Source organism: Trachinotus anak, unplaced genomic scaffold (genome assembly GCF_046630095.1).
Source record: "Trachinotus anak isolate AG129_WGS33_773 ecotype Australia unplaced genomic scaffold, CSIRO_AGI_Tana_v1 ptg000025l, whole genome shotgun sequence".
Classification (NCBI taxonomy): Eukaryota; Metazoa; Chordata; class Actinopteri; order Carangiformes; family Carangidae; genus Trachinotus; species Trachinotus anak.
This window is the reverse complement of record NW_027273876.1, coordinates 15,140,923-15,157,382: the sequence shown is the minus strand read 5'-3', so window position 1 is coordinate 15,157,382 and position 16,460 is coordinate 15,140,923. Positions and strand designations below refer to the sequence as shown.

The 16,460-nt window shown below is 44.1% G+C and overlaps 2 protein-coding genes across 5 annotated transcripts in view; one reads left to right on the top strand and one right to left on the bottom strand.

The window, feature by feature from the left end:
* Positions 1–7,765, bottom strand: part of shisa9a (shisa family member 9a) — a 47,622-nt gene extending 39,857 nt beyond the window's left edge. Inside the window, exons 1-2 of the mRNA XM_071463457.1 lie at positions 6,809–7,765; positions 5,883–5,989 (exon numbers count right to left, since the gene is read on the bottom strand). Coding sequence (XP_071319558.1) covers positions 5,883–5,989; positions 6,809–7,323 — 622 coding nt within the window. The 5' untranslated portion in view covers positions 7,324–7,765. The remainder of the gene's footprint in view (positions 1–5,882; positions 5,990–6,808) is intronic.
* Positions 1–16,460, top strand: part of cpped1 (calcineurin-like phosphoesterase domain containing 1) — a 134,663-nt gene that overhangs the window by 92,402 nt on the left and 25,801 nt on the right. For 2 of the 4 annotated variants that reach the window (XM_071463466.1, XM_071463465.1), the window contains exons 1-2: positions 9,251–9,457; positions 12,604–12,822. In XM_071463466.1, coding sequence (XP_071319567.1) covers positions 9,394–9,457; positions 12,604–12,822 — 283 coding nt within the window. In that variant the 5' untranslated portion in view covers positions 9,251–9,393. Of the gene's footprint in view, positions 1–9,250; positions 9,458–9,704; positions 9,847–12,603; positions 12,823–16,460 lie in introns of those variants that run through there. The other 2 variants (XM_071463468.1, XM_071463467.1) reach the window with 2 other exon arrangements.

Genomic DNA, 16,460 nt, shown 5'->3' with positions numbered 1-16,460 from the left:
AGCGGAAACAGGAAGTATACTGTCTACTCTGCAGTTAATCAGTTGCAGGAAATACTACGAAGAAGGAACAGCAAAGGCAGTTGTAGCGTTAAAATGCAGAATTTCATTTCACAACAGCTGCCGGCAAAGACAACAAAGTCAGTAACACTTTAATTTGTTATTTTTGTTGCATTCACCACTGATAGCTAAGGCTGATGAGACACAATCAGGCAGCGAGGTGTCGAAGTCATCATTTCCAAAGGTCTCTGTTTTAAGGGCTCGAAAACTCCAGAGTAGATTGGACCAGGCTTAAATGTAGCAAAACTAAAACGTAACAGTGTAACCGTAGTCAGATTGACGTCGATGTCATGGACATCATCATCATGGACATTATCATTTCTGAATCCAAATGTGTCCTAAGATGCGGCTCTACCAAAGGGCAATGGGATCTCAACAGTCTCAACATCTCTAATTTAATTTCTTTTTATGTGTTTGGTGGCAATTTTGAAAGATATTGTAAATTAATAAGATATTAAGTCTTTAAGCAAAGCATGCTTGTTTTGATTGACAGGTGTCAATTTTTGATTCTATTTATAATAGTGATTTTTTTCCTGAAGAGCCATTAAATGTATTTACATTGGGTAATTACCTCTCTGTAGTTTTTATTGGGTAGGCAGAGTCCGCCATTCTCGCTCTGGATGCAATCTGCCTACCTAAATACAAGGGATTCACAGAAAATGATGCCAGATTACGTGCGTGAGGAAGTGTGCGCGTAATCAAGTACAATTTCTCGCTGATAACGACCTCAGCGTTTACTCACTCTGCTGCTGCCGTGTCCGAGCTGCGAATGCAAACAGAGCATCCTGCTGCCACTGCTGCTTCACATTAAAAGACCTCAGCAGCACGGAAGCACGGGGCGTATCTGTCACTACGGTTAACACTGACTGCAGTCGCTGATCAGAAATGTGACTGAGCCCTGCTGGTGCGAGGAAGACCATCCTCACACCAGGCATAGCATGAAATCAGACCACTGTTATTTATTAAATCCTCTGTAGGATTTCTGACAAAGTAGCTGCTCAACAAGTGTTTGCGCAGCCTTCAAAAGGATGGTAATATTACTGACCAGTGGTTAAAGAGCATTTTAGTCCAACTTTGACCACCTGTTTGGTTCGTTTCAGCGCTGCCATTTTCATTCACCGGTGAGTTTTACCAAGCAACAGTGGTAGGCAACAATCTGTTACCTGTGGCTGGCCTGGACACTGGCCTGCATCATTCAGAAAACAGTCAGCCAATCAGAAGAGAGGCATAGAGACAGAAGCAAAATCCCCTGTTCCTTCAAGAGCTCCAGGGAGAAGCACGAGAGAGGAGATGTAAAACTACATTGAGATGGTGGAAAACCACAAATATATATCTTCTTCAAATAAAACACCGGGTAAGTGTAAAATATGGGATCTTTAAACAAAGATGTCACCAAATTAGGGCTGAGGTCTTTGGGTTTGCAAGTTAAGATCTGAATTAGAATTTTCTGGTTACAAAAACTGTGTGGTGGTGAGTGGTACAGCCAAATCCAGGGGGCCATAACAGACCCTCCATAAAATAAGTGACTGTGTGTGTGTCTCTGTGACTTTATGTGTGGGGCAAGCCTTATTTTCTTGTAAGCAGGGAGTGTGGACCACGTGAAGTATATCAAATTATGAAAATGGAACGAGCAAACACTTTCCTCAATGGTTTGGATCAAAGGGGACCAGCTGTAGATACAGTGGAAGCTTTACTGCCACTGCATCGAGCTATGAGCCTGAAAGACAAACTCAGGGATGGAACTTCAGCTGCACCTGCTTTTCTCACCCGTTTGAACACGAGGACAGAAGCCGAGCTTCAAACGGAGCCGGAGCTGGAGTGACGCCTCACAGATAACTACCTCCAGCTCTGTCATTTTCTCTCTCCCGGCCTCTCTCTGCTTGTTTCCACGGCCGTGAGTAGGTTTCGCTTGCCGGAGCTCCTCTTTCCGCTCTGACACTCTGCAATCAGATGCAACACACTGAAGGCTCAGATGACAGCCGGGAAGACAAGGTCACACAGTCACCTACTTTTAAGGTAGAATACGCACGGCTCCCTCTGACAGGCCAACGTGCACGTGCACGTACGCACAGCGAGCGCGCAAACACCTTCGCTCGCCCGCAGGCGCGCACACACATTTTGCACGCACGTACGCAGTCGCAAGGCGGAGCTGGAGCATTTTGCAGACAAGGCCTTTTCTCGTGCCTGTGCAATCTCAGGAGCAATTACCTATTAAAATTTCATCCTTCCCATCTCCGAATGTTTAGGAAAAGATTATAACTGCTGGGGAGGTAATTAAGCCTGCAAATGTGAATTGAGTTGTGAATACAGAGCACTGTGTGTGTGTGTGTGTGTGTGTGTGTTTGTGTGTGAGCATGTGCACGTAGCTCTTCAGTGTGATACCTGAAATGACAATTACAGAACTAAAAAAGTGCGATCTTGGCGTGGAGGAAGTGTTCGGTGTAATCATTCACCAGGATAACCACGATTTTCCAATTAAATTTCACATCTAACTTCTTCATGAGATTATACAGTAAGAGCAGTAGCTGTGAGATCAGCTGCTGCTTCGTCAATTACACTCAAACACACAAGTCTTCTAGTTTGCAGAGCTAAAGTCACCCTAAATTAAATGGCAATCCAAACAAGAGCGTAGCTTTAATAGTGCTTTCAGATAAAACGTGATAACTACAAAGACCAGCCCTTCAAAAAAAAAAAAAAAAAAAAAATCAGTCAATCTGGATGTTAGCCACCAGGATCATTTGTACCGTTCGCTCTCTTCCTCCAGTCCCATTTTATCCTCTTTCTCCATTCGTCCCATCTTTGCCTCTTCGGCTCTTTGATGCTGAAAGTGAAGAGACCTGGGATTTTCAGCCTTTTAAGGATTCAAACAAAGTCTCTGGGTTTTGAGATGACATGAAAGTCTGCCAGCCGGCCCAGCTGGGGAATAGGTGGGGCTTGCTGGTTCTGGTTCACAAAGCAACCAAAGTATCCGTTTTTTAATATGCAGCAGGTTGCAGGGGCTCCTGCTCAATTCACCCCCCCTCCACAAACATAACAAACACAGACCTCAGGCTTTTTGCGTGCGTCTCTTACTTGCACGGCACATGTGATAATGATTATGACAGCAGCCTCACTTCTTTACCAATGCGGACAAATAACACAAAGAAAATGCTGCAGGGGAACCATATAAATGATACAGGTGGTGATCATCACTGATTCAATTACAGACAAATAGCATTCTGTGACTGACAGTCGCACGAGGCCCCGAGGAATTTTCTCCTATAGAAGCTGCAGAGACCTTTCAGACCAGATTCATTGATGCCAGTAATAGGGCAATCTGGCCATAAGCTATAATCAATATGTGGTTTGCACTAAAAATAGATTTTCCAGCACAATCCTGCACTGTAACTAAGCAAAACTCCTCGCGTGCGTGCCGCTGTTTGCCAATGCACATGTCCCTTTTAACCCCGACACTTATCTTTACATTGCAATTACCACTCTCCTCACTCTTCTTCTCTCCTTCCCTCCTCTGCCCTTCGCATGCAGAGCGACCACCTCACTGAAAAATCATCTTGGCCTTTTCAGTCTATCTATCTTCTGTTAATCACTTAAAACAAGAATAACATGTCCATATCCAGCAAAATCCATATCTAATTCCTCTCCTATCCTACGACCCCCCCACCCCACCCCACCCCTTGACAAATTGCCTCCCTCACCGACTGAGGGGACCCATAAACCAATCAGGTGGCTGTCGAGGAGGATCCCGCCAGATCATAGAGGTTAATAACATTCCACATGATTACCCACAAGCCCGAGGATTAAAGGGTTCGGAGGAGCAGGTTCCACATTGCAAATAATAATCGCTATTTCACGGCGGCGTCCTATTGGCCACTCAGGTGATAGGCCACCACGTTATCTCATCTCTCCCACAGTGGGGAGAGAAAAAGAGACTCACGTGGACCCCAACACCTGCTCAAAGTGTTACTTATCTCTCTTTTTTTTCATTTTTTTGAGACTTGAGCGCCCTTCCTCTCTGAAAGCAAACCTTTTAAATGAATACAACCTTTCTTTCCCCCTCGTCCATGAGCTGTGCTCTCATCATGATGTTGATGGTGTCTGTGGGCGTAGTGCTTCACGCTGAGTAGGGTTATGTCACCTTGTCGTTAGCCAGGCGAGCTGTTGTAGGATTACATATTTATCTCATTCTCACAAATAGAAGTAGTTACTCAACCCCCCCCACCACCACCACCACCACTTCCTTACATGTACACTTCCTCGCTCAGCAGCGCTTCATAATACCAGCATTTCCAGCCAGATCTCTGTTGATGGTTTCCAAACATAAACTGTGAACTGGAGGGGGAAAAAATTAGAGGTTTGGCAACACTGTTGGTGTTATAAACCAATCAGGAATTGTTGGCAACAATGCCATTAAAAAAAAAAACAAAAAAACATTTTCATCATGTGTTTAGTAGCAAAGAAATTGTGGAAGCCAGTGGAGAATTTGGTCAGAATTCTTGCTGCCAGTTTATCTGCACTGGAAAATTGCAAAGCTAATCTCATCCAACCAGTGAATCTTCTTACTTTTTTTTAAATATAAAAAACACAACTTAAAAACTCAAACTTGCATGAAATAACATAGTGAGGTAGCTTTTTTTTTTTTTTTTGCTGTGCACCAAAGTGATGAAATGTACTCAAAAAAAAAAAAAAAAGCCAAGGAGCAGTCTTTTTGATGTGGGAGGATTTCAGCTGCAGTCAGATGGAACTGAACAAGGTGCCATTCATGTATAGATCCGATAGTAGCACAAGAAATGAGGGGAAAAAGCTCTAACAAGACAAAAGTGATTGTAGAGTCTGAGCATCTCGAACACATTGTTTATGTTGAAATTTGTCTTTGTCTTTTTTTGTTGTTGTTGTTGTTGTTGTTGTTGTTGTTGTTTTGGCTCAAGAAACAGACGGACTGGAGATTCAACTCTTAGGGAATCTGAAGGCTGTGTACCGACTGTTCCCATGATGTGTGTGCATGAACTGTGTGTGCTGGCCTTAGCATGTGTGTGTGTGTGTGTGTGTGTGTTTGTGCACATTCATCTGTTTGATCTTCAGTGTTAAAAAACACAAAGGAGCTTGGTACTGTAGCAGCCCACGGGACGCAACAGAAATAGATGGCATTCATGTGCTCTGTATTCTACCCCCCACCGCCAACACCACCACCCTTCAAACTCCCAACCAGGCCCCCCCTCCCCCGATCCCCCTACACACACACACACACGCACACACACACACACACACACACACACATACACACACACACTACCACCACTTCCTCACCGACTCACACACACTCCCACTTCCCTCTTTCTCTCTCTCATTATATCATGTGGGCATGAACCAAAATAAAGCAGTGAATAACTGTGGATTTGAGAAGCAGCAGAAAAGCCAGGCAGATATTCTCCTTCGAGCGCGTTATGAAATCTGGCTGGTGTGCGATAAAAAACAAAAAAACAAAAAAAAACCAACGCTGTCATTTGAAACAAAATAGGAAAACGCCTGCAGGGATGTGTGCGTTCTCCCTCTGCACATACTCTATCTTTGAGGATTTTCCGACTACACACCAGATATGAGTTTGGTGAGTCCAGCCTGAGAGGACTGACTTAATCCCAATCCCTCACATCCTTACATCACTCCAAATGCCTTTGGAGGCGCCTCTGACACCAACGTGTGACATATTCAAGTCACTTTAAATAAGTTGCTTCTTCTTTGCTGACACACACGCAACCCACCCACACTTCCATATGCTGCTCTAAGTTATAGACACACTTCACAACAGTCACTTCAAAAAAAGAACTCACGGAGGGTCGTGGGCCTGGAAACGTAGTGCTGCGAATGCATCCCCAGGGCCTCCTCCCCCCGATACTGCTCACCTGGACACCCGCCCTGCAGCACGCTGGCCACGGCCCTGTCAGACAGACAGAGGGAGGAGAGGAGAGAGAGAGAGAGAGAGAGAGACAGAGAGACAGACAGGAAGGCGGTGATGGATGAGGGGTGCAGACATGAGGAACTGTGCATAACACGGTTAATTGAATTATTCTCTTGGGCTGCACAACTGCACAGCATCTTTTCATCAAACTGTGAGGTGCAGCTGGGTGTAAAAAAAAATGTGATTCCCTGATGAATGGGAAAAGATTTGGTTTCATTTGTGCTTTTTTTTTTTTTCCCTTTTTTTTTGCTGCAGTCATTGCACATGCACCCTTGACTATTGCATTACATTGTGGAGGTGTATGAAAGCGTTTTAAACCGATCTCAGATCAGACATAGGCTACACAATGGAGCGCAATGCCGCCTCACTCTAGTGAAAGAAACCACCCCCGCCTGATGAGAGTAGCTCACGTAATGTTATATCACAATGGATGGATAGACCAGAGTGGAGGGAAGGCATGCAGCATCCACTCCTGTTCACAAAGAGTCTCAACATTGGAGGTGACATAAGTTGTTCTGGTTGCCCAGAAACCACAGCCTGGGTGTGAAATACGGCAACCAAGGTGCGTTTAAAGCAACTTGTAGCTTATTATAAGCCTGTTTATTCTTATGATTCACTTATATACATATAGACAGAGGCAGATGGAGGGAAGAACGACACTCCAGATCCCTGCGTGCGTAGGCTACTACTGCAAGTCTCTTTGTAAACAAGCGCACTGAGAGAAGAGGAGAGAGAGAGAGAGGATTGGAGAAAGAGGGAAGGGACGTGAGAGAGAGAGAGAGAGAGAGAGAGACTTACCTGGACATGTTTTCTCTCTGGGGCCGGTGCGCCTTTTCCAGCCCCAGTTTGGTGAAAATCCCCACAAGAGCCATAATGGCCACTACTCCACATATGATGTAAACGATTAAGTTCGTCTTGTCTTTGGTGCTGTCGTGCATCTTGTTCATTTTGTTGTAGGGAGTCTGCCCGGTCTTCATCCACACCGGAGTGTCGTAATTTTTACAGGTGCTCTGGTCCAGACGCGAGTGCTTGTAGGAGCAGCAGAAGCGGAAGCCACAGGTGCCGCAGCAGTACAGATAATTGCCCGTCTTGCAGATGAACGGCGGGTCCCACTGGCCCATCACGTCGTAGTAACCCCGACATTTGTCCTCCGTGTGCGGGGTCTCCTCGGACACGCTCTCCTCCTCCCTGGAGCCGTTGGAGGTGGAGATCATGACGAATCCTCCGAGCAGTCCCGGCTCCCCGTCAGCCTTGCACACCAGAGCCATAAGTTTGAGCAGCAAGAAGCCGAGGAGAAAGTATTTCCCTCTCATTCTGCTCTCTCCCCCGTTCAACTTCACGCAGAAACGAAAACACTTGGAGAGAGGGGGGAAGGTGCGCGGTCATGATATGCTGAAAAGTCCAGAAACATACATCCAGACAGCCACGCACCGGCATCCGCTCTGATGAACATCTTTACTAACGTATCATCATTCAAAAAAAAAAAAAAAAGGAGGAAAAAGAGAAGAGAAGAAAAGGAAAACGCAGAATAAAAACCAATCTCCGCGGAATGAACTTGGCTGAGTCTAACTAACTGCTCTCTGCCGCGCACCTATACGCGTTTCCAGAGAGGCTTTCAGAGGCTCGGCTCTGGCGTTTTCAGGAGCGCCTCGCTTCGCATATCCATCGGTGCGCTCTTACGCACAGGAGGAGGCAGAGAAACAAGCCGCACGGAGGATGAGAGCGCAGTGAGCGAAGAGAGGAGCCGAGGGTGAGAGAGGCCGGTGCGCAAAAGGAGAGGAGGAGGAGAACAGGGGGAGGGAGGGAGGGAGGGAGGGAGGGAGACTGTAAGGGAGGGAGGGAGAGAGAGAGAGAGAGGGAGAGATTATGAAATATTATGAGAAAAGCCCCGGGATGCGCACATCACTATTCTGTTTTGCCGTCGAGGAAAGGCGTGGGAGCCCCCACCCCCCGCTTCGCTCCGCTCCTTTTTTTCCCACTTTACGCATTTTCAGTCGTAGGTTGCAATTGTTTTAAATCACAAGTAGCTTCATGTGTTACAATGGGCAGCCTCTAAAAGCAGGGCATACATTTCTTTTTTTTAAAAAAAAGCTCCCAGACCAAAATGTCGCCCCAGGACATCATGTGTTATATCCCTGGGGACTTTCTCCAAACGATTTTCACATTAAAGCTCATCCAGATCCAGACCTAACCAAAAGACAGAGCCAAATAATAAGATAAGTCATGTGTTGGGTTTTTTTTTTTCTTTTCATCCTCAAAACAACTGGCACAGTGCCTGACAGGGTTTTTTTGTTTGTTTGTTTGTTTTTAAGCTGGAAAAGTGAAAAATCTCATTCCCAAATGGTGCAGCTACCCCTCCATTAAAATTAATATTTTTTAAAAACACAAAAAACCCTAAAACACACGTATATGTGTCATTTTTATTTAGTGGATATCTCAAGTTTTTTTCAAGGGCAGTTGTAGTTCCATGAGCAAAAACACATAAAACATGCAAAAAAACAAAAAGGTTGATCATTTTCAAATGCAAATCACACATATAGCCTGAAGCTGTAAGAAAAACGGTCCGTGTAGATACAGCAGACCTCTAAAGTACCTTTTATTCAAATCCAAAGATATTCAAACAACCAGATTAACAGTTTTCCCTCTGCGCCACAGGGAGGATGGGTGGGTGATGCTCGGTTTGGAGCGACCTCTGTCCAGGGTGCTGAAAGGCTCCACCCTCTGTCCAAGGTCCTTAAGTTTCGGGGCGAACAAGGAGCTGCGGGCGATCCGCGGGACCTCCTGCGGCTTTCAGACGGAACTGACTTGGACTCCAGATGTTGAGTCGTTGAAGGCTGAAGCTCGGCAGATGTGTTTGCTTAGTGAGGAGAAAACAGACATCTGGCTATAACGCCTTAAACCATGCGACTGTGGGAGGGTTTGTGAAGAGAATCATAGCACAATTCATTTTTTTTAAAATTAATGTTCAGATATCCTGCACCACCTCTAGGGCCACCCCCGGGGCCATATGGTGTAGTCTGAGAATCACTCAAGAGAACTGGCTAATTTAGTATCCATTGAAAAAACTGCATACTAGCCTAAAGTTACTTTTCTTTTAAACATGAAAATCCGTGGCTGGTTTACTGGATACTGTATAGGCTATATCAATACGCCGTTGTCTGTATGTGTGTTAGTGGGACCTGCGTGTCGCTGCCACGCTGGGGGCCGCTGCAGCGAGAGTCACAGATTCACAAACAGGCAGCGTAGTCGATCCCCGATAGCCACCAGCGTTAGCTAGCCGCGGTGGCAGCTGGAGCGACGCAACAGCCGCACAACAAACCGGGTCCGGAGGCTCGCAAGTTCACAAACAGTTCACTCGGACGACTCGTTCAGCAGTGGGTCTTATGGCTGAGAGTGTGGATGTCTTCCTCAGGGCAAAACACCGGGCATTCAGCGGGCTGACTGAAGGTAGCCGACGGTTTTAGCCTCCTCAGTTAGCCAGCTTACAAGCTAACACAGTGGCTGCCGCTCTCCGTGACTTGGCCGTTGCACAAGTTGTTGCTGCTGGTTTTCAGAGCCGTGGTCCGACAGAGCAAGCGCTGTCATCTGACGGCTTTTGTGCAGCTGTGTTAAAATAACCGGGCCACCGTCGCCAGCTGAAGCCAGGCCACACAGCTAGCTTGCTAGCTTGTGTTAACAAAATGATTCATGTGTTGCGCTCTGTTCCAGTAATGAATCAAATCAGCGCAGTTCCGACTTCCCTGCTGTGGTTGTTTCAGAAGTGCCGTAGAAATAGTAAAAGGCTTAGAAAATAGTTTTTTAGTGAAGTGTTGTGGAATAATTACGGAGTGGTACAGGTTGGTAACTCACACCAAGCTACACACTGAAAAGTTATGTTTGTGTCACAACTTCAAGTCTAATTTGCAGCAAAATATAACAAAGTTCCTGAGGTGGAGACAGGCTGTTGTACCATCAACTTGAATTACTGTCTCTGGCTGAAATGAAGTAGAGTAAAAAAGCTTGAGAGGTTTCACTATGAAGCTGTGTGGTTCAGCCTGGCAGCCAGAATATTCAAGGATAAAAAAACATAATCACAGTGACATGCTCAGTTAGGTTTTCATCAGTTTTCTACCTTGATATCAGCTTAATTCTTTACAACCTTGGAAAACTGTTAGTATAAAGGAACCCAAGGGAAGAAAGTGAAATGTTCAGTATTTTATTATTTGCTGCAAAAGCAACTCCCAATGCACTTTCATCTCAAATGATGATTAGCTTTGTTTGGAGCGTACCATCTGCCACCTGAGAAATCTCTGCGATTTATATTTGAAGTTGTGCTCGCACAGCACAGACGCACAAGGCTGCTGCCTCTTATCTCCTGTCATGGGATCTTTGTTGACTCCTCAAAGTCCTTGTGTTTTTTTGTTTTTTTTAATTTATTTTTCATTTGTCTGTGAAATAGTTCACACATCTGACTCCAGAGAGAGATGCTGTACTGTAAAGTGTATGCAGTGCAACAAAAAGCCTGCAGGATTTGTGTGTGAGCGCGCCTTGCAGGAGCACTGACAGAGAAGGTGGCGAATAACTCAGGAGCAGAACCCAACATGCATGCAGGGTTTACGTGCACATGCAGATGTCGTGTGTGTATGCACGTGCACACTTGCACCCCTGTGTGACTTTGGAAAGAAGAGCAGGAGTTTATCTGCTTACTGCGGTATGTATTGTTAGGCGGAGATTTCCATATACAAACACTTGTAAGCTGAGGCAGAGTTTAAAAAGTATTCTGCTGAGCTGCAGGAGATCAGGATGAAAGTTTTTGATCTTTTAAAAAAAGTAAGATCTAGCCTGCATTCTCTCAAGAAGGAAGTGCCGACGGACTGCTGGGATAAAGTTAGGAAACTTCGCTTTACACTACAATGGTCATGGCAGCTGGTTTAAATTCAGAATTCATCAGCAGTCCTCACTGTGTTAAGATCAAGGCCAGGCTAGTTTGGACTGAAGGCATTCTTATGTAATTTGGATGAAGACACGATGGTGATCATCTTAAAAGTAGAATGTGTTTCCCCCAGTGGTTTCATAAATGTCAATTACACCGATGGGATCATTGTTAGTCTTACACTTGTCTAGATCCCAGGAGCAACGCACTCATTGTGGCTCTTTCTTTTCCTATCTTTGCTCATGTTTCTCCCGAGGACAGAATTATCATAAACTCATTTGGGAGAGAGATACATGGAGAGCATGTTAAACACAGAGGATGCTGAACAGCTACTCGCCCCTGCTGAGTGTGAGTGAGGGGATTTGTGCAGAATGCAGATGCAGACTCTCCACAGCAGTGACAGCAGTGCATAACTACAGTACTGCTTCCACATCCTCCGGAAACTAAATGAGTGGAGCAGAAAGCTGTTGTTTACACCTGCTCTTAGCATCTGCTCTTAGCATCTCTCCATTTCCATATCACTTTGCTGGGCTGTCTCTCGTGTCCTTCATGTCATACCTTGTCATTACCATCAGCCAAGCTGTGCTGAGTGCCTGCTTCCGTTCCTTACATGGAAAACCAGGCGCAGTTTGCCTTGTTAATGAGTGTTTGAGAGTGATTAGATTGTAGGGCCCTTCTGTTACGTAATATCAGGATTATGTAAAACACTTGTTCTTTGCCATTCATTCTCCGACATGTAGCTGTTTGTTAATTATTCAGCGTTGGTTACTCGTGAAGTGAGCGTGTAGCCCCACCCGCCCGCCCCCTCGGATCTTCAATTCCCAGCCCTAAATCCTGATCATAGTGCTTTCAACAAATAAAGCGTTGTGTTGAGTCCAAGAATGAATATAATGAGGTTTCTACATGAAGCTTTCACAGCGGGCCGGATACCGCTGAGTGACTAATACTGTGATGACACCTAATCCTTAAAGCTTTTATTTTCCTGCTTATTACTTTGTGCAGTGTTCGGTGGAAAAGTCCTGTAACCTAAACACATTGAAATGAAAATGTTTAGATGCTGCCAGAATGAGAAGTTAATACCAGTTAGATAAAACAGAGGATCGGCTGCTAATGAAAGTTGTGTCCATTTAATGTGTGGGTTTAAATCTGAACAAAAGTACTATTGACTGCATGCATTTTCCATTAATAGACTAGAGCTGAGGCAATTAGTTGATTAATCAACAAATAATCAATGCCTAATTTAGGGTTTCGAGGACATGTGAGGATTTGATGCTTTTGTTTGTTTCACCTTAGCGTAAACTGAAACATTTTGGGTGAGACATGGAAAATAGTCATTTGATGATGTCATCTTGGGCTGTGGGGAACTTTAATGAGAATTTCACCTTTTTCAGACATTTCATGGAGAAAATGATTAATGAGGTTGAAAAATAATTGCCAAATGTCTCAATACTTTAAGCATTTGGTAGTAGCAGGCCCTAAAGGTGACACAAAGGGAACATACTTGCACATCAGTATTGATTGCTGTTTTTCCATATATTTGTCAGTAGTAGTAATAGTCGGTGTGCATGCTAACTACCACACCAAGTGCTGTGTTTCGTTGCATTGTGGTCTTGGTAGTAACCTGAGTGTCTGTCTCTGTCAGCACAGCTATTAAGTTCATGTTTGTCTTTTTTTCTTCCAGATGCAGAGCGGGAGTGGACGGGACCATTTTGCTTCATCCAGGCCGCAGACCCACAGCTCGGGCTGATGAAGGCCTGGAGGGACGGTGACTGCGACGGTGGAGGAGATGAATGGGCGGAGGAGGTTGAGCTCACCAAGCAGGCCGTGGAGGCCGTTAACCAGCTCAGACCCAGGCCGAGGTTCATGGTGCTGTGTGGGGACCTGGTCCACGCCATGCCAGGTAGGGATAGAGCACATTAAGCAAAATTGAAACCCGCTTGAAAGAACTACATGCGGGTATTACTGTTGCCCTCTCTTGTCAAAATAAAGACATTATAGTTGAAGCTTTTCTTGAAGTTGAAGTTTTCTTGAAGTTTTTCTTGACGGTGTCAGTTTGTAAGAAAACACTCTTTTAGCTATTGGCTCTCAACAGGTGTTCAGGGCAAGCTCATGGTGTGGGTCCTGCTGTTGCATTGTGATGAAACACTCTTTGAAGTACATTGCTTTTATGCTAAACATTGAAATACTTCTCTGAGCAATAAGTACATGCTGAGCTGTGAGGGCTGTTCTCAAGCAGAACATGCTTACTATTGAAAACAAGCCACAGCAGTGAAGAGAGGCGCCCAGCGGGCACACAGCCGTATGGACAGTAAAAACAAAATATTGGCATCAACCACGGTAGCTGCCAATTATCTGCCTAATGTTGGAGGACATGATGTGAACTCACAGATGCCAGTTGTGTGAGCTTTAACTCTGCTCAGGCTCTTTTAGTCAAAACAAATGATAAAGCAGTGGCCCAGTGAGTGTTATCCCATGGCATCTGGTACCTCACGCAGGCTTATGCAAATGCTGCACTTATTTCAAAGTGTTTGAAATGGCTCTCCCAAATGAGAGATAACAACACCGTTTAAAAACACAAGCTCGGATTTTACACACTATACGCCGTTTCTCCAGTTAACTCGTTTTGTGCCTCATTTGTATTCAGCTAAAGACGTCCTGTTCAGTGAACAGTGCTGGACCATGAACAAACCTCCTACTGAAGTCATCAGGCTGCTAACTATACGCATGATACAGGTTTTTAATGAGGGACATCAGATTCACTGTTAATCAGTATTTCTGTTCTGACTAAGATGTGATCGGCTGTATGACACTAGCAGCATGAGAACTTTTATTGAAGGCTCGGACAGAAGTAGGAGACATGTTTGCCACCCACATCAGCAGTTCATCAGCTACACACCCATTACATTACATTACATTGTAGTGGCCTATTTAGATACTCAGCTCCATATATCTAAATGCTAAATCTGATGCTTAAAGATTTACTTGACAAGAAATCCAGTCAGTTTATTACTCTAACTATTGATTCTAGTATAATTTTATAGTGTTAAAAGCAACAGAAATTATTTTCCTTTTTCCAGTCTTCCTGTCCACTTGATCCTAAAGAAATCTGTGAAAAAATCTGTGTTGTACCCGAGAAGACACTGCCTCCAACATCACTTTCTGCAAGCTGGAAAAGCACCACTAACCACACCCCAGCCTTCAGCCACACCATATTTGATGTCAAGTATTCAAGTATTCAACTCAAGATGTCAAGTGTATATTTCTGAGTGCTTTTCACTTGCTAGTAGCGTTCACTCCTTTGCTAGTAATTCACTTTGAGTGGATTGCTGGATTGTTACTTAAACTAACCACATATCTGTGTTACATCAGGCGTTTGCTCTGATATTTCAACCTTATATTATCCCATGATGTGTAGAGGTCAGACTGAGCAGTTCGCTCTATTTCCACTGTGGGTTTCAGTTTCTGACCTGCCCAGTGTGAGATGACTTACTGACTGGCCAGGAAAGCTGATCTGAAAGGAGCTATTATGGCAAACTCAAACATATTTTATCATAATAGTAAAATGTGACATGAATGTTTCTGACTGAAACCATTAAAATTTCATGCTTTTTCTGTCATATGGAATTCCAAATGGGCATGCACTGTAATCTGAATTTCATTTTTGAGCCTCGGGCAGAATTGATTATTCGTCGTCCCAGTGCAGCAGGTAGGAGAGGTTTGTGATGACCTGTAAAATCAATGTATGCTTGTGAATCTGGAAATAGTGACTTTCATTTGACCTAAATATGCAGTATAACTATAAGGGACACCTGTAATAGAGACAGTGTTTTATTATACTGAATTATTTCACATGCCAAGTATAGATACAGCTGTCAGGAGTGAGTGAATATACAGAAAGCCTCATACTGTGTCCACTGTTACATATTCTCAGATATGCTGTTAGCAGAAGCCAAGTGAGATTTCTCACATTCATCAGTCTTTAAAGAGAATGGAATATGTCTGATTTTTTTTATATATATATATATATATATATATATGTGTGTGTGTGTGTATATATATATATATATATATGTGTATATATTGATTAACGTATTCTCAGCTGCCCTCTGAGATAGTCTTAATCTAATTAATGCTGTCCGTAAAGAACATCAGCTGAGGGATGGTTTCTGTTGCAGAATATTCTTCAGTGTTGTAGGTTTGAACATTAGTTTTCTCTGTTTTCAAGACAGAGTATGTAAACAACATACTTCCATATGACAGCAGTTCATATTTGTCTATGAGAAAGCATAGGCCGTCTGGCTTTTCACAGGCTGGTGCTGATGAAGATTTCAGGCTATTGATCAGACCAGCCAGACTATGAATTCTAAAAAGTAAGTTCTCTGCCCTGTTGGTAAAGTCTAGCTTGTTAACATCAGACCCCCTGTGACAGCTTTATCTATAAAAAAGCACCTGGTTGCCTTCAAGCTGTTTACATGAAATGAGGAATTTTGCTTTGTTGAGATGCTTCAGCAGATGGATGTAGAATATGAGGCCTTTGTATTCAGTCATTTATTTTCTATATAATATCTAAGTGTGGTGTACACTGCTTTCTCTACATTAGTCCTATGCTCTGAGTTAGACATATTAGATGTCTTTGAACCGGGAAAGCAAGCTGACTTGTGTTGCCACAGTGGCAGCTGCTTTCCCCAATTCACCTGATGCATTCACTGTCTGGCCAGACAAATAGACTTTCAGAAAAGAACTGGGTTTGAAAATAGTTGGATACCTCCAGAAATGGCTGGCCAAGTAAACAAAATAATCATTTTGTTGCTCATTTCCTACCTTGTTTGCAGCTGACATGCTGTGTTTGGCTCATGCTGTGTTCAATTGTGCTCCCTTCGGTCTGTCTGTGTCTCTGTTTCAGTAGTGACTAGAGATATGATGATTAATGCTAACTTGTAAACATCAACCAGCCAATCCTGTTTCTGTCAGAAGAAGACCTTGACTATGTAGCTCGGGAGGCATTAGAGGCAAACAGATGGTTTTATTAAAGTAACTGTAATGAAATGAGTGACTACGGTGTGCTGTGCGTTGTTTTTTTTTTCCTCAATGTCCAGCTGCCTGATTCGATGACAGGGTAAGCAAAACGGGCTGGCAGGACCCACTGCAGAGTTAATGTTCAGCAAAAAGAGCCGCAAGCTGCCAACCAATGCAAACTACCTTTGCATGACAATTAGGGAGCTAGCATGAGGTGGCTGCCTGGCCTCAAGGAATGGGCACACGGAGAGAAAAGAAGTCAGCAGGCGAACCTGTCTCTCTGTCCGTCCCTGCGTGTCTTCTCTCTCAGTGGATCTGTTTACTTGACGATCGGATCGTGATGAAAGTATCACTGAGCTTGATCCTGATTTGAGGATTATGTAAGATATGATACAGAAGCTGAATATTTTGTGATATTTAGTGCAGTATGTCATGTGTAGAATGTCCTTGGCCCCTGTTTTTAAAATATGACTCAAGGCTCAGTATTCATATGCAACACAGATTTGGCTTAGCTTAGTCACA